This window comes from Triplophysa rosa, linkage group LG20 (genome assembly GCF_024868665.1).
Source record: "Triplophysa rosa linkage group LG20, Trosa_1v2, whole genome shotgun sequence".
Classification (NCBI taxonomy): domain Eukaryota; kingdom Metazoa; phylum Chordata; class Actinopteri; order Cypriniformes; family Nemacheilidae; genus Triplophysa; species Triplophysa rosa.
This window is the reverse complement of record NC_079909.1, coordinates 17,851,119-17,872,869: the sequence shown is the minus strand read 5'-3', so window position 1 is coordinate 17,872,869 and position 21,751 is coordinate 17,851,119. Positions and strand designations below refer to the sequence as shown.

At 38.4% G+C, this 21,751-nt stretch overlaps 4 protein-coding genes across 6 annotated transcripts in view; 2 read left to right on the top strand and 2 right to left on the bottom strand.

Annotated features, from left to right (window-relative positions):
- megf6b (multiple EGF-like-domains 6b) overlaps positions 1 to 11,677 on the bottom strand; it is a 56,859-nt gene extending 45,182 nt beyond the window's left edge. Inside the window, exons 1-4 of one of the 2 annotated variants that reach the window (XM_057362506.1) lie at positions 11,570 to 11,677; positions 9,067 to 9,201; positions 7,192 to 7,301; positions 4,155 to 4,259 (exon numbers count right to left, since the gene is read on the bottom strand). In XM_057362506.1, coding sequence (XP_057218489.1) covers positions 4,155 to 4,259; positions 7,192 to 7,301; positions 9,067 to 9,201; positions 11,570 to 11,589 — 370 coding nt within the window. In that variant the 5' untranslated portion in view covers positions 11,590 to 11,677. Of the gene's footprint in view, positions 1 to 4,154; positions 4,260 to 7,191; positions 7,302 to 9,066; positions 9,202 to 10,065; positions 10,377 to 11,569 lie in introns of those variants that run through there. The other variant, XM_057362505.1, reaches the window with a different exon arrangement.
- On the top strand, positions 11,600 to 14,377 carry akr7a3 (aldo-keto reductase family 7, member A3 (aflatoxin aldehyde reductase)). The gene is made up of 7 exons (XM_057362524.1): positions 11,600 to 11,984; positions 12,744 to 12,931; positions 13,195 to 13,299; positions 13,434 to 13,530; positions 13,626 to 13,725; positions 13,830 to 13,959; positions 14,043 to 14,377. The coding sequence occupies exons 1-7, from the start codon at positions 11,600 to 11,602 to the stop codon at positions 14,202 to 14,204; spliced, it is 1,167 nt and encodes a 388-aa protein (XP_057218507.1). The 3' UTR covers positions 14,205 to 14,377.
- Positions 14,378 to 14,490: 113 nt separating this feature from the next.
- Positions 14,491 to 16,791, bottom strand: mrto4 (MRT4 homolog, ribosome maturation factor). The gene is made up of 8 exons (XM_057362525.1): positions 16,716 to 16,791; positions 16,380 to 16,438; positions 15,992 to 16,095; positions 15,827 to 15,908; positions 15,577 to 15,644; positions 15,320 to 15,471; positions 15,125 to 15,201; positions 14,491 to 14,873 (listed from the first exon to the last, which is right to left on the bottom strand). Exons 1-8 carry the CDS (start codon positions 16,741 to 16,743, stop codon positions 14,733 to 14,735), a joined length of 711 nt encoding a protein of 236 aa, XP_057218508.1. The 5' UTR covers positions 16,744 to 16,791; the 3' UTR covers positions 14,491 to 14,732.
- A 2,029-nt stretch (positions 16,792 to 18,820) lies between these two features.
- iffo2b (intermediate filament family orphan 2b) overlaps positions 18,821 to 21,751 on the top strand; it is a 29,299-nt gene continuing 26,368 nt past the window's right edge. The window contains exon 1 of one of the 2 annotated variants that reach the window (XM_057362079.1): positions 18,821 to 19,770. In XM_057362079.1, coding sequence (XP_057218062.1) covers positions 19,310 to 19,770 — 461 coding nt within the window. In that variant the 5' untranslated portion in view covers positions 18,821 to 19,309. The remainder of the gene's footprint in view (positions 19,771 to 21,751) is intronic. The other variant, XM_057362080.1, reaches the window with a different exon arrangement.

Below are 21,751 nucleotides of genomic sequence, written 5' to 3'. Positions count from 1 at the left end.
GAGGAGATGAGACTGATAAAGATGAATGATGGTCAGTTGAGAAACCTTTCAAACTAACATAGTATTTAGACACTTAAAATTCCTGAATGCTTGATATTTTGATATCAACTGTGTATCAAATGCAATGGCATTCAAACATGTTAAGTGTAAAGGCCGGTTGATAGTACGAATGATAACTATAAAAATGACGCTTTGAAAATCGTTCTAAATTTAAAAGAATAGCAGAGTCTAAACCACAACTGTACGCGCCTGGCTCGAAGTTAACTTCAGGACTATGTTTGTTTATAATATAACGATTTATTTTTTATTTCATTTATATATTAATTTATATTAATATTTTATTGGACGGTTTCATCTCGACGGCATAAACAAACGTTACTGCGCATGCGCACTTTTGTGACTCCAACTTAACTTCCGGTACACATTCAAAAACAATAGAGTGCCTGTAGATTATTTCTGATAACAATCAAAAGAAACCGAGAAGAACCGTTTCTTATCTCTCCAATATTTTGAATATAGACTCCGATACCAAGCTCAACCGCTAGATGTCAATGTATCATGCAGTTTCTTTAAATGCGACCGAACTACAGGACCCATTCAACAAATTGTTAATTTAATAAAATTTACGTACAACAAAATGCAAAAAAATGGTTTATTTAATATAATTATTACACAGTAAAATAATGATATAAATTAATATTAACATAAATTAAATTAAATATAAATACCGGAAAGTTAACTGGGGATCAGGCGCGCGCGCGTCCAATGAAACGGTCAATTAATTGTACTCAAGTTATTGATTCTTTGCAGAGGTCTACCGGAAGTTAAGTTTGGGCTACATAACGTTTGTTTATGTTGTTGCTGCTGAAACCATCTACACCGATAACAGCGAAACAATATCATTGGGATCACTTTTCAGGATCAATTTCAGGACCAATTCAGGTATCAATTTATCGATCTACAAGACTCTGAGAAATCTCTGAATGACATTTGAAAAAAAGATAGAAATGTAATAATCATAAAAATGTTCCTCCACACAGTGTCCTAAAAAATTGCTAACATAATATGTGGCATTAGTTGTGAAAACTATTAGCATTTTTCTTAATTCAAGCAAAACCAAATCTTCATGCAAACGGCATTTGGTTTGTGGTGGTAACACAGAGCAGATCTCCTTTCCAACTCTTAATCTCACAACGTAAAACAGATATGCTGAATGTGACGGATCTGTAAACTCCGTGACACGATTTCAATACATTACATGATAACAGACGGATAAATATTATCATTCAGTCCATGCCTGGCCCTGCATCAAGAATTTAGGCCGCCAGGTTTGATCATTGTGTTCAGTCACAACAGATTTATACCACGAGAGGTCTGACTGTGCCGCTCGGCCTCTTCCGACCTCTCCTGACTATGCCAAGACATGACCTCATTGAAGAAAAATACTTTTTATCAACAAAAAAGACACACAATAAGTCCACAATGAAAGAGACCTTTCATTTTGGGACATTAAATGGCCATTTGCCAGACAAGAACACTCTTAGAAAAAGGTGCTTCAAAAGGTTCTTCGATGCCATAGAAGAACCTTTTGGTTCCATAAAGAACCTTTAACATCCGAAGAACCTCTCTGTTTCACAAAAGGTTCTTTGTGGCGAATAAAGGTTCTTAGGATTATAAAAAAGCCTTTGCTTTGACAGAATGGTTCTTTGTGGAACCAAAAATGGTTCTTCTATGGCATCGCTGTGAACAACCTTTTAAGCACCTTTATTTTTAAGAGTGAACATGATAAATATGCTGTGCATCTGTAGGCGTGAAAGATGAAATATTTATGACTTTCAATCTGCATATCCAAATGTTTATTATACAATCATCTGATTATACATTTCTATTTTATTCAAGTTCATACCGCGAAATCCTTTGTCATGTTTTGACTCTCGCTGCTAAATTTCCATGTGCCAAACTCAGTAGCTCTTAAAAGCTTCTCAGACTCACACAACACACAATGTTCGGTCACATCACAGATGTTTAACTCAGATTAATAGGCCTTTGAGAGTTTGAAAGACTGTGAAAAGATGTTTTCTCTCGAGCTTCCAATCGCTCAGTGAGAGACAGAGAATACTATGACTGTCACCGCAAGGAAATGTTCATATGATTAATGATGAAACTCAAACACAGGTAAAGATCTCCTAAGGCGTGTCACGTTTGTTCTCACCGCCTAAATTCGTGTCAAACATCAGCACCTGCATCAGACACATCACGGGTCATTGACTACAACAACAAAAACACAGTTTGAGGATTTGTGCAGAATAAACTCAAATGTGGATCTGGCGGCTGTGGATGTTTCATCTCAGAATGGTTTTCTTTTGTCAACAGACAAAGACTGTTCAGTTTTTAGGTGTCAAAAATGCAAGGGAACTTTTCTGTTTGTAGTAAATAATTGTGTAATGTTGTCCACACACAAAAAAGTTAATGGTTGAATTTACATTTAAAGCTATTAATACCTTTCAGAGTGCCACAGCTGGATAACCTTGTCCCCAACAACACGCCTTAATAACGAATTCATCCTTGTCTTGACTTGTTTGCGATATAATGCAACATATTCTTCGTTACTCCCTGTAAATACTGATAGCGTGCATGCAATAAAAACATCACATCGAAATCTCCTAGCAGGGCCCAATACAGGCATCTCAGGATTCACAAACGATTGACTTACAACGGGTTCAGAGAGAATATTGTTATGTAAACGTCCCTGCCATTCAGGATGGTGATTACCCACAATGCATCACAAAAAGAGCAGGTCACAACATGAGGGAAGACCATGTGACATGAACACTTCCTGTCTGACTTCAAGAGCACTGATGGATGCTCAGGATGGGGGTTGTTGGGCCTCCTGGGGCACCTGCTGAAAAAACTCATTTTACGTTCCGTCTAACCATAAGAACATGAAAGGAACGTGACGGGAATGTCTTCCTGTCAGATACTGTTAAGCATATGTCTCTTTTCAATATTTATCTGTTATCTGTCATTTTCTGCATACAAGGACTATTCACAGAAAGCCGTGACGAATATTATGATTCATGCATCGACTCATTTTATTTATGATGCGATGAATTACGCACCGCTGAATTTTATTTACAAACACATTCCCCTCCAGAATTTTTTGTCGTTTAAAAAATGCATCAGATTTTCTAAAGCTACATCCAGCCCACCAACATTAAGACGACCAACACAACAAACATCCGCTAGCAAGTACACACCGACCCGGCACGTGTCTACACAGCATGTCAAACTCCTTTAAATCATTCGAGATGATGTATAGGCTGAACTCTTCTATTTGTTCTTGTAATACATTGTGTCTGTTTTCATGTCGGTATGTCTGTCCATGCTGACCGAATCAAAGCATCGCTTTAAACCAAACGCATAGATGTGACCAGAATTAATGACCCGTAGTTACCAGCTGGACTCAATCTACACTAAGTCTGCCTTGTAGATACAGCCGACTGAAACAAACACAAAACGATACAATGAACAACAAACAAAAGGCATCAGGTCACTACAGATGTTTGTGTACTGAGTCATCGGATCCGCTCGAAACATTACTGAAAGCGCCTATGAAACGGAGAAAAAACTAATGTCTGTTATCACTTTGAGTCTGAGACAAACAAGAGACTAGAGCAACTGAAGACGGACGGCGAGATTTGTGAAGAATTTCCTGTCGTGTGGAGATTATCACACAAAAAACAACATTCTTCATTATTAGCATCCTTCCTCGCTGGCCACGACAGATCAAATATTTGACTTAGTTTTAATACGCTAGTGATCATACAGAGAAAACTGTATTCACAGGCATTCAAAAGAAAATGCTGTCGAAATACATGACAATCATTATAGAATATTATTATATAATGCTTTAAACGTTGACCTTTACAATGTTAAGATGATGTGAGTGGTTGCCAGGGTGTTGCTATGGGGCTGATAAGATGTTCTGGATGCCTGCCTACTAGCCCAAGTCAAAAGATCCCTAAAAAGTCTATGTGAAAGTCTAACGGGAATGTGAAACATCTGAACATTTTACATGCTTGGATTTTTTGACCAGATCCCGCCAAATGGACGGAGAAATGGAGCGTGGAAACAAACAGCTGGTTTGGACTTACCGTACTGACAGCTTGGACCGCTGAAGCCGGCCGGACAGTCACAGAGTTGAGCGGAACCTTCCCTACAGTGACCTCCATTAAAACACACCCCATAACTGCAGACAGCTGCAGAGAGACAGACAGACATGAAGATGATGCTGATCTCAACACCTGGCAGCTGACACAAACATCTGCTTTACTATTAGACTGTTAACACCTGACAAACACACACACACACACCTGAAGAACTGGTGATGTAACATCAGCCTTCAACAAACAGAACATTCTGGGTGAAAATCTTGGATTACCTGTTAAACACTGAGCTAAAGTTTTAAAACTAAAGTTTCTATATGATCCATTAGAGCATTACAATATTGTATACATTAAAGGGATAGTTCACCCCCCCAAAAAAATTCAACCTAATTTCTTATAAAACCTATATATGACTTTTTCGCAAAAGTAGATATTTTGAGAAATGTCATGATAATTGTTTTGTGTTTATACAAATGGAAGTCAGTGGGGTTCAGTGTTGTTTGGTTATCAACATTCTTCAAATTATCTTCTTTTGTGTTTTGCAGAAGAAAGTCATACAGGGTAGGTAAATGATGAAGGAAAATACATTTTGGGGGGTTTGCTGGTTGTATAAATGCTCACAAACATTTGATATTGTAAGCATGTGTGTTTTACAATGTCTAAATAGCACATCAAACTCTTTTCAAGCAAAAAAATAACTGATAATATTGCAACTAGAAATGTCCAGGTATTAAGCGGACAGGCCACTATAAAGTTATTATCACCGATTTGTAAAATTGCATGTTAAAGAATGTATCAGCGCTAATTTCCATTTGATATAGCTGAACATGAATAATCTTTTAGCAAGTACATTCATAATATCACATAACCTAATATATGATCAAAAGAGGGAAATCCCAGTAGCTCGACCTGTGCACAGGTTTTCCCCAATAATTACAGGAATAGGAACAAGCTTTGTTGAAGGAATTTAAGGAATTTTCCTTTCAAAAAAAGCCTCTAGTACACACAAAGAAATCTGTATTATACATTATGTATATTTATATACTGTATTTTCCAACATTCATTTGTTGATCATTTTTTGTTGGTCACATTGTATCTGTCTGGAAATACAAAAGTCACATGACTGTTGTCGGCAATTAGTCGGCAAGAACGTCATTCAACTGCACTACACAATTGAGCTAAGTAAAGAACACATTCAAAACATAAACCGACCTGAAAGAACAGATCAGAAAAACACAATTTCTAACTCCGAACTGGACAATTAACAAGCTTTGTAATGACAGACATTGTTTGTCAAGTGACCCCCGTGACCACCCTGATGTCGACACTTCCGTCTGCTTCCATTAACAAACCAAAAAAATGTCAAGTGCCACTGTTAGCTCGATGGTCAGTTCTGTTTCAAATCACCCTGTCAGAATTCATTCAAATAACTGGACACTTTCTGTTCCAGACTTCCCAGTTTAAACTCTTAATGAGCAGCTTGGGATTTTCAAGAGGAAAAACAGTGAAAGTCTTGTCGAAGAGGAAGGAAGTCGGCTGAAGCACTTCTACGTTCAGAATCAAAGTCATTAAGTCAACTGGTGCACTTAAAAAACAAAGAAGTAAACAGGGTTTCCAAACGAACACTAAAGAAACATTTAGAAACGTTTCAAGACAAAGTTTTCCAGAGGAAACAAAATTTACCAAATGTAACCAACTAAACAGCTTTAATGTGTTTATTTCTTCTGATAAAAAGAGTGTCATAAAAAGAATGTCTCCATTAGTTTCAGAAGAGATCTCAACAAAGCCTCATTTGTTTCTGTTTTTAGCCATTTTTTAGGAGAAAACAAGTTGATAATTAAAAAAACACTCTATTAAATCTTCTGAATCTTATGAAAGAGCAAAATCTGAGTAGGCTATTTCAATTTTTGAGTTTCAATTTTAAAAACATTTCTGTTTATTTAGTCAGATAAGTATTTTTTTCACAGTGTTGATACTTCACGCCTGATATAAAACCAAGGTCCTGAAGTTAAATTATTCGAGAGGCTTTGATCTAATTCTTTATTACAGGCCGTTCCTTGACTTTAAGCGCTCATTAGATGCATGCTCTTTACGGCCATCACCGCTCGCTCCTAAACTCCCCGCTGACAGGTGAACAATGACAACACCGCAGATGACCTTTCAATTCCACAACACGACCCAAACCGTCCGTCCTGTTACAGCCTTACACATCTAACACTGTCCAGCCCGTCCGTTCGATCGAATAATGTTGAATGAAAAGGTTGTGCAGACAGACGTTTCTGTACGCGTGCCAGTCAGACGGGGATTTCTCAACACACGTTTTGTCTCTGTTCAGTGACTCAGAAAGGCGAGTGATTAGTTTGTCCTGTTTCTTAAAGTGCTTCCAGGTCTTAAATTACAGGGATAAAAGCCGAGGGTCCTTCGGTAGCTCCACAGATACGGGAAATCTAAATCCGACGGCTCGCGCCGGGAGACGTTCAGAGCTGGAATGCATGTTGACCGTCTTTCTGAACTTGTTTTAAAACAAACCAGATCTGGATTGGGGAGCGGGGCGAAATCCTGCGGCTATAATGAGTAGTTCCACCTTCTCTGATGGACAAAGGGGTCTTTGAGGTTTGTGTGGGCTTTAGTAATAAAACTCACAACCCGGGGCATAAACTGTTACACAACTGTCAGTCATTCTGACCACGAGTTTTGGATAAAACCACGAGTGAACGTATAAGTCTCACATTGCAGTACGTTCAGGCCAAGAATCCTTCACCTGACAGACAAACATCAAACCAACTATAGCTGTTTTGCCTTTATATGCTGTTTGGAGTGGGCAGGCTGCGTGAATTTACACTTTTCTTCAACTTTTCCACCGGCAACACCAGATATTTTAAATCCTCTATCGCTCAACATTCACTACACAACAAGATCTCACAATAATCATAAATGAATGCCCAACAATTTTTTTTAATCTCAATCACTTTTGATGTCATTTAAAGACGTAACATAGCTCTTTCTGTATTTAAAGGACACTTACGGTAGAGACATCCGGCTTCTCCATTGAGCTGTGACCAGCCTGGACAACACTTGGAAACAGTCTGATATTCCTGACGATACACTTGTCTGTACGCCGTGTAATACGCCGTCCTGGAAAACAGTGGAATCTTTATTAGAAAGCATATTTAGCATGTTTTATTCTTTAATGTCACTTTAAGAGAATATACACAAAAATATTTGAATATAAAACTTTGCAGCTTGCCCATGCATGGTTGCCAGGGGCATTGATATACAGTTGCTAGGTAACTGCCTGGCAACTACCCAATTTAACAAAGCCCATCCCATGATCTCCGTTTTTTGGTTCCTAGATATTACTGGGGTCCCTTAAAACTTTGTAACTTTGTTTAGGACTTCTCATATTATTTCCTCTTTAAAGCGATAGTGTAGCCAAAAATAAAAGTGCTGTCATCATTGGTTTACCCTCATGAAGTTTAAAACCTGTATGTGACTCTTTCTTCAGTGGGACACAAAAGAAGATATTTGGAGAAATGTCTCCGTGGTTTTGTGTTCATACAATGGAAGTCAATGGGGTCAAATGTCGTTTGGTTACCAACATTCTTTGAAATATATTAAGAAAGAAAAGTCATGCAGGTTTGTAATTACATAAGGGTGAGTAAATGATGAAAGAATTGTCATTTTTTGGATAAGTCGCTTTGAATAAAAGCATCTGCTAAATGCTTAAAATGTCATTTAACATAAGTTGAATACTACCGTGGTTAAAATCCTCAACCCCACATCTGATCAATATTAACAGTGACGCTTGCCTCAGCAACTGCACAAAAGTGCTTCCAAAAGCGCTAAACCACAGAAGCAGATGTCTTTAAATCGCACAATAATTGTATTTAATAAATTGCACGGTATATGCATCATTACGCAAACCCGCTTCAAAAAACTTTTATGACTGAACATGGTTTTCATTTTTGGTTTTTCCATTCAGCACACAGGTAAGGATTACGATTTCTCTACGAATGAACACATAAGTCTGTCATCAGCCACTGTAACATTGTTCTCGGATTGAAAGCTCTGTGAGCTAATGAAAGCTTCTGTGTGTGTGTGTGTGTGTGTGAGAGAGAGAGAGAGAGAGAGAAAGAGAGAGATGTTAGATCATGACTAAAGTTTGTAAATGAGTTCTGCCACTGTAATCTGTGAAGCTGCTCTCGGTCTGTAATGATGTTCTGTGACATTGTGAGATTCAAGGAGTCTTTCTCTCTTGTACTTTAAAGTCTCTGTTGCTCGGCTCCAGAGTCGTAACTCTGTGCTCTGTGTTTATAGCGTGTAATTGCAGGGTCCGAGTCTTTCTCATGGTAAGTATATGGAGGAGAACGTGCCGGTGCGAGGAACAGAGATCCTCCCCTGAATGAGGGACTGAAAGGGTTTGTCAGTCACGGAGTTAAAAGGCTGTTCGGTGTTGTAGGTACGAAAGACCCTGTGAGATGCCTTTCAAATTGATGCTTTGTAACTACACTGTACACTTGAAGGAGAGGTCTGATTAAAGGACAAAGCGTGAGACCGACGACAAAAACCTTTTTAGAAAATTCAGAAGAGAAGGCTGATGTGCACATAAAAGGGTTAGTGGTGTTGGCTTCTGTCAGGCAAGCCTCTCTTTTAGTCAGTGTTGAAGATTTGGTTACTTCATTTTCAATGGGTGAAAAAATCCCAAATGCGCATTTAAAGAGAAACCTGAACAATATCGTAAAGACTTGTGGATGGGTTAAACTTTCTCTGACTTTCAAAGCTCATTTGAACAACAGCATGATCAACTTCACATCTGTTTGTTCACCAATCAATGTGAAACTATTCAAATGAACCACAAAGCAGTCAAAAAGTTTACATAAACATCAATGATCCGTCTCACCTCCTCTCATAGTTCATACACCACGAGTGTCCCTGACAGCCCTGTTTCCAGACTTTAACCATTCGAGTGAAGGCCTGGACACACGGCTGCATGTGAGCCACCAGCTTCACCTCTCGCTCCGTACACACGTTCGGCCTGTCAGATAAAATAATACATAACATTCAGATGAAGCATTAGCCAAAGTTACTTACAGTACGTATATCACGTGCCCTCAGGACCATACAACTAAATGTCTTCTTCAAGGACACAACAGGAATCAGTTCAGGAATCAGTCCTTATGGTTGCCAGCCATACTGTATATTCACTTTCTGGGACACACAATCCAAACCAAAGAATAAACCATTAAACATGAGCAACACATGCAACATAAACATGCATGAATGTCTTTTAATTAGATTCAAACTAGCAAAGCAAAAAGGGATAGTTTTGATCTGCACCTGCCAATAGTCATAATGCCAAGACACATGATTCACATAGCTGAACTGCACATAATTCTATATCAATTGCTTATATATGTTGAGGATTATTAAAAGCAGATTATGTTACAGAAAAGTAACAGGTATTATGCAAAGTAAGGTATTATTTGGAATTTATGCCTCTAGCATTAATGCATGAAAACTTCTTGTATGTAGGCTACGAACTAAAAACTCTTGTTAGTTTCATATGATTGCGGTCTCTGGGTTTCTACTTTACATCTCGGGAATCATACCGGTCTGCTCAAACGTGATGTTGAAAATACAACTCGTTAAGTTTGGAGACAGTGTCTCTCTTGTTCGCCAAATGTCACCGGTGCGTAAATACGCGTCCAAGTGCGTTTCCAAACACACGCGGATCAAAACCTGATTCATTACTTGATATTATAACGAGTATAAAAGTATCTGTAGGCTATACATTTAATAAAAACAATACTAAATCTGACATTAACTAAAGTTGAGCAATAATAACGATCGCGCAACAAAGAAGTTTTTTATTTTTTTGCGCAACAAAGACGTGACTCACATTTGTGGCATCAGATCCTTTCCAGAACGGGATGCTGCATGAATTCCATGAATTAAAATGATTAAAAAATAAACCGTATCCATCCTCAGATGCTTTTCTGAACGGTCAAAATAAATCGTGCAGCCGAAAAAGACGCTTAAAAAATGTTAAGCCCTTGAAGAATCTGAGTCCATATTAAAGTGTGTGGAGATCCTCCGGGCTGAGGTAGCACTGGTCTGGTCGGGAGCGAATGGCAGGAGGAGAACCTCAGAGGGAAACTCAAAGCCAAATGCCCCCAGGACACTTGCTCTTCCTGTAGGAGCTGCAGTAAAAGGAGCAGAGCAAAGGAATCCAGAAACAAGCTATACGAGTTCAGACCGACTCTCCTTCACCATGAACACTGTTATTTCATGAATTCCCAATTTCCCAATTTTAAACCATTACACCACATGAAACAGAGTCATATTAATGTCACTTTTTAATTCATTTATACTGTTTTTGCTGTTCATTCATACCACAGAGAATACAATGTGCAAATGAAGCCATGGGTTACGTGGGATTGTCAAAACTGTAGAACTGTAAAAGTACAATGTTGCGGTCACTATTTCACTATTTGTGGCATCTATAATGATACCTGCTTTATCACCCCGGGCCTTATTAGTGAACCACAGCCAGAAAAATTGCTTTTATTAATGAAACCCGCTGATTTTGTCCTACATTGGTACCCTCCTAGAAGACTTAGTCACAGCTGAGAGCAAAGGATTGTGGGTCATATCATGGGGCAGGTTCAAGAGGTCACAGCAGGGATTTGGGGGCAGCAGAACATAGAAAACATTCGCTAACTCCAGTGATCCTGCTCTCAGGGGTCAATGCCAACCAGGGTTCAACACCTTTGCCATGACTAGAATGCAGAAAACTAAAACTAAAAACCATCTGCTGGTATTTGAGACCTGAGGACACATGAGTTACTTCAGAAATATTATAAGGAATGTTAAATTGAATGCATGAAACGCAAATAAAGATAATAATCTTGTCACACTGGGGAATAAAACATAACAAAAGATTCAAATTTACATCAACAAAAAAGCGATGGTCACTGTTAAAAAGCAATACATCTTCTATCGGCTTCCATTACAAATATGAACCATCAGCTGTCTTACATTAAAACCATTACAAATGCCTTATCTGGTGTATTTATTCTGATTTTTTTAACAGAACCCTTAAGAAAATTAACCATGGTTTTACTACAAATTAAACCACAGACACATGGTCACTATAGTTTAACCATTGTAACCGCAAATGAAACATTGCTATGTTACAGTGCCATATTTCCACTATAATAAAACCATAAAACTAACACTTTCACTATAATAAAACCATGGTTAATTTTCGCAAGGGGGGTTATTTGTATTGTGCTGACATCTTCGGGTTATAAGGTGAATTGCATGTCTTAAACAGAATGATAAACGTTTCAAACAAAACTTCTAGATGCTAAGGGTAGAAAAAAAACAGACAAACTTTGGACCTCCAAATGTCCACCTCCATATGTTGACCAATGGCTTTCCATTGCCCAGCGCTGCCCCTCTACGTTTACCCACAGGTTCGGCACTTGCGCGACGCTTCCTCAGTTCCCGCCCCGGTTTTACTGCATGCGTTTACAATGCTTTGCGCTGGCGTCGCAGGCCTGTGTGCAGTTCACCACAGATTTCTTACCAGACTCAAACCCTCGCAGTTTAAACACATGCGCAGCATGTCTCTCTCCAAACGCCCGGTTACACTGCTGGGCTCCATGGCGTTCGGCGGCCGGGCAGACGCGCAGCTGAGTGCTCAGATGGTGCACAAGTTTTTGGAAAGCGGTCACAATGAGCTGGACACCGCATACATGTACACTGATGGACAGGCAGAGACAATCATAGGAGGCCTGCGGCTGCCTGCGACCGGTATGATCGTCTCAAACTGGTGTATAATGAACGGAATACCGTAGGCATAAAAGCGCGGTCCACTTCACACGGCGATGCGCAGCAGTTCAGTGTGTGACATGTAAGTATCGCGAGAGCGATTCGAAAGCTGAGCTTTGGAGTGGCGCTCGCGATACTTAATGTCACACACCGTTTAGTCTGCGCAGCGCCGCAGCAAGTAGAACCAGGCGTACTGTACCAGATCAGAAAGTTTGATACTTTGTTTGTTTATATTTTAAATAGTTTCTTCATGTACTATTCTTGCAGTATGTCGTAGGTCTTGTTTGTTAAACATGTCTCACGATATTGAATTGAAATAACTATTTATTTAGAAGCACAAAACTAGACGTCACACACGCGATGTAGAGATCATGTGACAACAATGTTGTTGTTGTTTTGAGACAACAATGTGGCATACTACAGTTTCGTGCAGTTAATAATATGTTTAATTATTAACTCCTCCATAGATTTTTTTGTACTCGCCCAAAATGTATATATATTGTTTACGTTCTAAAAATAATAAATCACACATTAGATCTCCTTACAATTCAGTGCATATTTTAAGAAAGTAGGCTACATGTAGTTTCATCATAGCACAGTAAATATATTATATGGTATTTTTCAAATAAAAATACAATTTTTATACTATGTTACTGTTCGAAAAATGTAAGAAAGAGCAATAATACTTCATATTTATTTTAAGATCTCGTAAAATGTTTATCTATTTCATTTGTTTATAAGTGAGAATCGCCACTAAAGCAAACCCCTGGGACGGAAAAACACTGAAACCAGAAAGTGTTCGTAAACAGCTGGAGACGTCCCTTAAGAGACTACAGACACAATGTGTGGACATCTTCTACCTGCACGCTCCAGATCACCTGAACCCTATTCGTGACACACTACAGGCCTGCAATGAACTCCATAAAGAGGTGTGACATCAGATCCAACAACAGATGAGAACTTTGATACATGCTTGACTATCAGGCTATCGAACAAGATTTGACCTATACTGTATATTTTTTAAAAGTCATCAACAAGTCGGAATGGAGCAATACACATGCTCTGTTACACAAGAATGATACAACATACACACACAAAAAAACATTACATGCTGACGTACCGCTGTACCCATTCACCTGTGTGTCTCAAATGTGAGTTTAATGATCAAAATAAAGCAAATTCTTGTTTTTAGGGCAAATTCAAGGAGTTGGGTTTATCAAACTATGCATCATGGGAAGTGGCAGAAATCTACTGTATCTGCAAACACAATAACTGGGTTCTTCCTACAGTGTATCAGGTAAGTCCCTCGAAAAATATGCTGATCTTAAAGGCATGATTTTCACAACCCATTTGATTTCCGTTTTGCTGTACTCACAAAATATCTGTTTGATAGCAAGTATTAATGAGTTGGATGTTTGTTTTTTTGTGAAGGGCATGTATAATGCAACGACACGTCAAGTGGAAACTGAACTATTACCATGTTTACGGTTCTTTGGCATCCATTTCTTTGCGTACAACCCCCTGGCAGGTACCGTGAGTGTTTTTACATTTACTTTCAAAACTGTTCAAAATACTTTTATTTTTTTAATGATTTTTGTGAATCATCCACACCTCCTCACACAGGTGGACTCCTCACCGGAAAGTACCACTATGAAGATAAAGATGGAGCTCAGCCTGCAGGTCGATTCTTTGGCAACAACTGGGCTGGTGCTTACAGAGACAGGTACACTAACAGTATAACAACATGTGATATTTAAAGTCTAATGGAAGCATTACTACACTAACAGGGAGAGCTGAGTTTTACACCATGTGTTTTATTGGTTTCAGATATTGGAAGGAGAGTCATTTCCAGGCCATAGATGTTGTTTGTAAGGCTTTGGAAGCAGCGTATGGAACAGAGAAACCGACTCTAACATCGGCTGCTATGCGCTGGATGTATCATCACTCTCAGTTGAAGGTAGATGGACTGTTTTTAAACATTATGTATGAATGATGTAGTTGTCAGTATCTGAACAGTGTCGTGCTATGTGTCCTGTGCAGGGAGATCTGGGTGATGGGGTCATAATCGGGATGTCCACTATGGAGCAGTTATGCGAGAATCTGACGGCGGCTGCTGAGGGACCTTTAAAAAATGAAGTTGTGGACGCTTTCAAACACGCCTGGGATTTAGTGGCCCACGAGTGTCCCAATTACTTCCGTTAAACATCATGACGGTTAGAATAAAAAAATGATATGAACCCAGATTTATAAGAACTAACATACAGATCATTTTATTTTTGTATGAATAACATAATTTTGCCTTTTAATTTGTTCAATGAAAAGTGATAAACCGAGTTTGACCAGCCCACCATATCAATAAACTCTAACAGAAAGTCTTTCAAATCAAACTTCTCTTGAGATTTTCAGCTGTTTTTCATCTGTACATGTTTGAAAGTGAATGCAATAAATCTGTAATAGTGGCAAATCTCCAGTTGCTGTTTATCTTCTCAGATAAAATTACTCCTGTCATAAAATGACGTCACACAACATCCTGTAGTTATAGAATCCTGTAGAACATTGCAGAATACGATTGTTTACAAACTCAACCAAATGCACAAAACTAAATTGAACAGTTTCCCACGACTGCGACAGAAATGGGAATTCGCTGAAAAAATTCACTTTATGTGCATCTTTGTTGGAACACAAAAGGGAAAACGTTTGTGTAAAAATTCCATTTCATGAGTCCAGGTTTTATTCACTTCCATCTCCATCATCTTCCTCTATTCCTTCATCCTCCTCACCCTCCGTCAGCTTCTCAAAGTCACCGGTTTCAGAGTTCCACATGCATTTAATGGACAATTTGAATTCTGCCATCTCGATTCCAAAGAATTTCTAAATAAAAATGTATTTAACAATGCAAATTGTGCACGTTAATATAACATCTAATATTCAATTGAAATGACAAAATAAAGAATTATATTTTTTGTGTTTTGTGACTGCTAGCTTTAAATTCGGCTATGTGCTACTGTACTCATTCTTATTTTAAAAACGTTCTTAAACAATTTAACAAGGTGTTTAAAAGCATCATAGTTGAAAAAACAAGCCATTTGGCATTTTAACAGTGTACAGCGTAAGACACTCACCAGAATACGAGCTTGTTCAGGAGTGAGTGTGTCTCCATCTTTACACACTTCAAAATCCTTTATCAGCGTAACCACACCTGCCAATGGAAAATGATTCATGTTAGCGGATTTCTTTCATTTACAGTAAACTTCCATCCCCTTTCTAATCTGCTAGAAACACGTGTATGTAGCAGTGAAGTGAATGATGTATTTTACCTTTCTTCAGAGCTGTAGGAAGGCCCAGCTGTCTCAGCTGAGGCTCCATAGAGTGTGGAAACTGCTCCAGCGGACCCTCATCCAGTGTCACTGCCATGGTTGCTTGGTTCCCCGCACGGGCGTAATCCACCTCTTTAAAGTTACTGAAATACCTGATCGAATAATCAAAGTTTGTCATGAATAGCGGTCGATCCATATTTCGATATGCCAGTTATATATAGACAGCAGAACCAAATTTAACTAAAACGTATACTTACTCTTTCACCTCTTCTTTGGTTTTGTTTGTGAAAAGAACACCAACTTCACCTCTTAGAAACCTGCTCACCTTGAGGACAAACCACAAGACCCGATTTACTCTTTAAAAGTTCAAACAAGCTTATATAGTTTTGCACTAATGCATCTGTGTTATACCAGTGCGGTCGATAATATCCACTACATGTTTATCCGAGTCAATAAATAAATGATGAATGTTGGTAATATATTCATTAGTAACAACATATGGCAAACCTTGTGCAGATTATCTTTATATTCATCTGTGGGTCCTTTACCTAAAGCAATTATCATCACATTATTTTTGCCCAAGAAAAATCTGAAAACACAAAACCAAAATTATTTTAGAATCTGAAAGGAAAACCGTAAGAGCATATCATCATCATGTGTTTGTTTGTGTACCTGCTGTGTTTCCAGGCTGTCCTGATGTCTTTTAGTTTGTTGTTTCTCATGTTCTCTACTGAGAATACAAACACGTATCTGTAGATGTCTGCACATTTCCGCAGCTAAGAGGGTAAGAATAGATATGTTCAATTCTTTCTATCAATTACAATAGCACAGTGGTGGACTGGTGGTACCGTTGTAGAATGGAAATGGACACACAATTATCAATTTAGCCATACACTACTGCATTTATATTTTAATCCAAAGAATTTCAAATAATACCATAATACGTATTACTATGCTTCGTGTCCAAATAATCTAATGCATTGTCAAGGTATCAAAACAATCCATGCCAAAACCCTGGTAGTCTTGTAGTGCTTGTGTGATCCAACAGAAAGCTACTCACCTCTTCAATTAGGTTTTGTTTAGCTTCCAACCCCTTTTTGGTTGTTTTGGTTAAAGACACTGAAAACAGAAAACAGTAAGATTAACGTTGTGTACTCAAAACACGTATAAACTTTTGACTCTTAAAAATATTTCTGACAAACTACAAGTAAGTTAAAGAACATTTTACTGGCAAGGTTACTGTTCATGAGCAAAGAAACACAATTTTATATATTAGCTCACGTCAACTAAAACACGCAAGACGGGTTAAACGACGAGTCATATACATTAAGATAAGTTGTAAATACGAATAACATTTTTAAAATATATGCAATATAATACAAATGTTTAATCGTACCTTTCTTGTCTCTCTTTGATTTCGGCATGGTTCTCACGTGTGATGTGGTTTTCTTCTTCGCCTGATGATTTAAGAGCACATCAAGTGTCACATCGCCACCTATCGGCGCGTGATATTAGTGTCATAAATACTTATTACTGTAGTTTTAAGTCATGGCCATGGGTTTAGAAAGGTTATCGTGACGTAAATAATGTTTATGAGTTTAGTATACAACCCTGTTTGGTTTTTAAACTCCTTGCAGGGGAACCTATGAAAAAAGTACAGGATCCTTCCACATTTAACCAGCAGGTGGCGGGCATGTGATATTATTTGAATGCAGTAGGTTGTTCTTCGCAAGTAAATGAGAAAGTTAATGGTCTAATTTTATGCTACATTTTTAAATGAGCGTTTTTAAAGTATACACACCAAAACCTGTAGGCTATTAATAATTTGTATTAAACTTACTTTGCCACATTTTGACAGTAAACATACTGAATTAATAAGCTTAACTGGTGAGTTCTTTTCGAAAAGTATTAAAAAATATATTATTAAACTAAACTTTTAACAACCTGAAGTTTAATTGATTTGTTGAAGAATGTAGGTATGCTAAGGAGTATTATTGAAAAACAGTGATGAGAATATCATTTTGATGATCAGATTATTATTAAAAATAAGAAAATAAGGTTAAATTAATGTGGAAACTTTTTACATTATCTCAAGAATTTAGTAAACCTTTGACATGTTTACTTACAATTGAATATAGTTTTACTATAGTTACAACAAAAACAGTTGCTGTACAGCAGAGCAATAAATATCCAGAACTAAAGCTTGCTATTTCAACAAAGAAACCTTTTACCGAGACGAATACAGTAATATCATTAAAGTGGATCTGCCCTGAATTATGATAAATGATAGAGATTAATGAGAGAAATGGTGGATGCTTTGTAACCCTTTTCAGACTGAATAAAAAGGATTTGTAGCAGACATGACTACCCAAACACAGATCTGGCAACTTTACCTGTCTGCACAAAACAATGACAAAAATTATACATTATCCCAAGAAATCCTCAGGATCCTGTCCAGGTATGACAGATTGAGGTGTGTTGTCTTTGTTTGTGCAGATCGCTTGAATGATCGTCAAGCCAGGACAGGTTTCAGTGAAGAGTGTTGGTAATGTCTGAGTCTGTTCACCAATCACTTCTGTGTTGCCAGAGAATACTGAATGCAGTTTTCCATTAAGATAACCCCCCCAAAAAATGTCAATGCTTAAAATGAAAACTTCCTGGCCATGTGGTCTGTATGTATTCATTGAGGCCTTGCTTTTTAATATGGATAGACTAATGAACAGTAAACCAAGATTACAGTCTGTGCACTAAACCACTTATGCGTTTGCAATAAGTTAGACTTAATATGCAAATAAAATAAAATTAAATGGAATATAATAAAATAAGAGAGAGAGAGAGAGATCCGATGTTTTTTGAGGTCAGATAAAAAAATGCATTTTAAATATTTTTAATTTAAACGTTTGGTCACTTTAAAACAATAATATAATAATAAGCTTAATTTGATGAACAATTGCATTAGTTAACAATGAATTAACAAAAAACAATACTTCAATACATCATTTTTAAATCTTAGTAAATGTTATTGTTTTTAAGTATTTGTTAACATATGCATAATGAACAAACATTAATAATTGTAATTGTAAATAATTGTATTAACTAGCACTAACAAAGATTATTAAATGTTGTAAAAATATGTTTCTCATATTTATTTATTTTAAAGTTTTACTTAATGAATATTACATATAGAAATGTATAGTCTGTTTAATGTGTTTCTCTCTCCCTTATCTTAAATGTGTGCTTTAAATGTTTTGCTTATAGTCAATATGTTTTATGTACAATGAAAATCGTAAAAAGCGCTATATAAATAAAGTTGACTTGACTAATTTATTAAGTGTACCATTTTTTATTTACAATAATCTTACTGATATACGTTATTTTAATACAATATTTTCAAAACATTTAATTAGCTACATTTATTTCGGGGTGAAGAGAAAATAGCGAGTTGCTGTGGAAAGCTCCTCCCGTGCGCGCGAATGCGCGTCTCCGCGTCCCGGGGCGGCGTGCGCGCTGCGCTGATGGGGGCGGAGAGTTTGATGCGGTATCTCCACTTGCCCTCTTTAGGACCATGAAACACGATCCCGTCGCGCAGGTAGCGTGGGGTATAAAACAGTCCTGCGATCACTGGGCCCATCCGACCAAAAGACAAGAACCATGAGAAAAACATCAGCGTGATCGGAGAGTTTGAGCACCCGCAACACGTGCTGCGTTATTATCAATGAGATGAGACGCAGATCTCCAGATGAGCCACAGAGTTACACACTCAGAAGATGAGCTGACGCTCCTTCAATCCTCCTCACTTCCACGGAGAAAATGATGCTTTCCCCCGCAAGAATAGACAGATAATGCTGGCATTGCTTATTTCTGCTCAATGACGCTCGGAGGCTTTTGCGCAAGTAAAGAGGACTGCATGGACACATCCACTTTGGAGAGGGTTCTAATGATTTCAACATAGTACGTTTTTATAGATCGTTTGTATTTTTTCATAAAAGTATGAGCTCGTTGTTGTTCGGAGAGGGGTTTTTGGGCGGTGCGCCACCGGACGCGGTACCCAGAGCGCTGCGCAACGACCTGGGCTCCAATATTCACGTCCTGAAGACCCTCAACCTGAGGTTCCGCTGCTTCCTCGCTAAAGTCCATGAGCTGGAGAGACGAAACAAACTTCTGGAGAGCCAGCTGAAGCAAGCCTCGAGTCAGAGGTATCAGAGCTACTCGTTTTCCCGTGAGGTGGGCGTCCAGACCGACTCCCAGGAATCCAGACTGCCAGGCACCATCTGGAGTTTTAGGCATGTTTGGAGAAGTGGAGAGCGCCTACAGACCGTGCAGGGGCCCGGGGTCACCTGGACCCACCCGGACGGGGTCGGGGTCCAAATCGACACCATCACTCCAGAACTGAGAGCTCTGTATAATGTTCTGGCCAAAGTCAAACGGGAGAGAGAGGAGTACAGGAAAAAGTGAGTAAAACAGACACAGTTTGTATTTATGTTGTTTTATTATAAGCGTTGATTCGTTTTAACCCAAGTGGCGTTCTGGTGCCGGCTGTTGTTTTGTTAAAGTTCTACAGGCCTAAAATCAGCCTGCTGGACACATTTCTGGGGGAGACTGATTCATTGCAGCAGAATATCTTGGCATGAGAACAGCAAATGTCGAAGGGCCCAGTTTTGAGTGCAGGACGGCTGGACAGAGTCCATCCAGGCCAGATCAATTGTTTTTAGGTTATTTGGCCGTAGGTGTGTTGGTGAGCTTGCACGGGCAACATTTTTTCAGAATAATGAAAAGCTTCAATATCATTAAAATGGTCATTAGGTGACTACTTTTGGTGATGTCATATGGCATTATTTGACAAATGACAGTCAACACTGAATAACACGAGCTATAATCTCAGCATTTTGTGGCCGTAAATCAAAACATTATCTTTTTAAGAAGACAAGCCAAGCCTGTTTTATGCACAGTATGAAAGGCAGTGTCCGTATTACCCTGAAAGTAATGAATGCAGAATTGTCACAAATTCTTGCGTTGTTGTTGAAAATTATTCAACAAATTTTGCAGCTGTTTCCAGACAGTTTATAGAGCTTTTTATTGCCCAGCCTGCTTGTTAACTTTTTTCACAACGTGTCCAATAGCACACAGAGCGGATGTTTAACCACAATAGATTTTTGACATATGTGGACCATTTTTAGTTTTTAATGGCAGATTCTCAGATGTTTTCATGTGTTGTAGGAAAGTAATGACAATGACATGAGAATCTGTCAGTATTTTTACATCCACATTTATTAGCAGTGACAATCTGGATTGTGAAAATCCAAAAGAAATGTTTTGGAAAGTGACCTGGAAAGGAAAGATTCGCCTTGACAAACAACCTGAAAAAGGAAGGGGGAAGTTCACCGAAGAGTTAAGCCGAAAACCACAAACCGTGATCAAAGTGAAATCCTTCCTGCCTTTTCAAGCACCTGTAAAGCAAGTGAAATGTGGGCTGCACTTTCTTTTGAGTCTTCGAGTTGAGACAGAATCTTTCGAAGAGCGAATCGGTTCAGTGTGGGTCATATACGACGATCAGAATGTCATTTGAATGTTTTGTCTTCGTAGGGTTCGAGTTGAAATATGCGCGGGACGCTTCTTGACAGGCTTGTGAATGAGAAAGTTGAATGGGCTGTATTAATGTATGACTCAGTGAATGTGTGCGTTTCTGTTGAAACTGACCATTTTTACCCAGGCATGTGCTGACTCACGAGCAAATACTGCTCCCGTACCCCTCCACAACACAACAAACACAAAATAAAGGAGCGGAGAGGAGATCTTCCTCTTAGTTCATCCTTTTGTTCCCTGCGTGCATCACATCCTGGTCATCAAGTGTGATTCATGAACTTTAACATTAATGGTGTTCTCCTCATGTCCCTGCCTGTCATCTGTGACCATTATAACATCGCACGGGACATTCAGACGGGCCGAAGACCATTTCAGAAATGTTTCTTTGGCACGGTACTGTATGCAGGATTGCTTTGTGACTTTGTGACAAGCATTTATTGAAGTGAAGGGGTTAATAATGGACTGTTTACACCTGTTAGTTAAGAGATGTTTGCTAAGATTCTCAGAAATGATGTGAGTTTGAGTGATTAAACTGATGTGGCTCTTTCATTGCTCATGAGATTTGTTGGAGTTCTCAGTTGGAGTCCCGATTGAACAAGAAACAAATGAGAGTGTAATTGTTGAATCACGTGAAGAGGATGGCGGTGTAAAATGAAAGTAGATTGTAGGGGTAAAATAATCTGGATTTGATGAGAAATGTTTGAGTCCATAGATCTTCAATAATATTGACTTTTGATTGCAGACTTGGCAAATCTGAGCTCAGTTAGTTGAAACGACAGACACATTTGTCCGATTTCTGACTCTTTTTCTCAGGAGAAACATCTGAGACGCAGATTATAGATTTGAACA

What these genes read in the sequence shown, in the direction of transcription:
- akr7a3 (XM_057362524.1), top strand. Translation starts at nt 11,600, where the DNA reads ATGGCTTTCCATTGCCCAGCGCTGCCCCTCTACGTTTACCCACAGGTT. An exon ending in TGCGTACAACCCCCTGGCAG is followed by an intron (nt 13,531 to 13,625) that starts GTACCGTGAGTG and finishes CTCCTCACACAG; the next exon opens with GTGGACTCCTCACCGGAAAG. An exon ending in GCTGGTGCTTACAGAGACAG is followed by an intron (nt 13,726 to 13,829) that starts GTACACTAACAG and finishes TATTGGTTTCAG; the next exon opens with ATATTGGAAGGAGAGTCATT.
- mrto4 (XM_057362525.1), bottom strand. Translation starts at nt 16,743, where the DNA reads ATGCCGAAATCAAAGAGAGACAAGAAAG. An exon ending in ACAGCCTGGAAACACAGCAG is followed by an intron (nt 15,909 to 15,991) that starts GTACACAAACAA and finishes TTGTGTTTTCAG; the next exon opens with ATTTTTCTTGGGCAAAAATA. An exon ending in ACCAAAGAAGAGGTGAAAGA is followed by an intron (nt 15,472 to 15,576) that starts GTAAGTATACGT and finishes TTATTCGATCAG; the next exon opens with GTATTTCAGTAACTTTAAAG.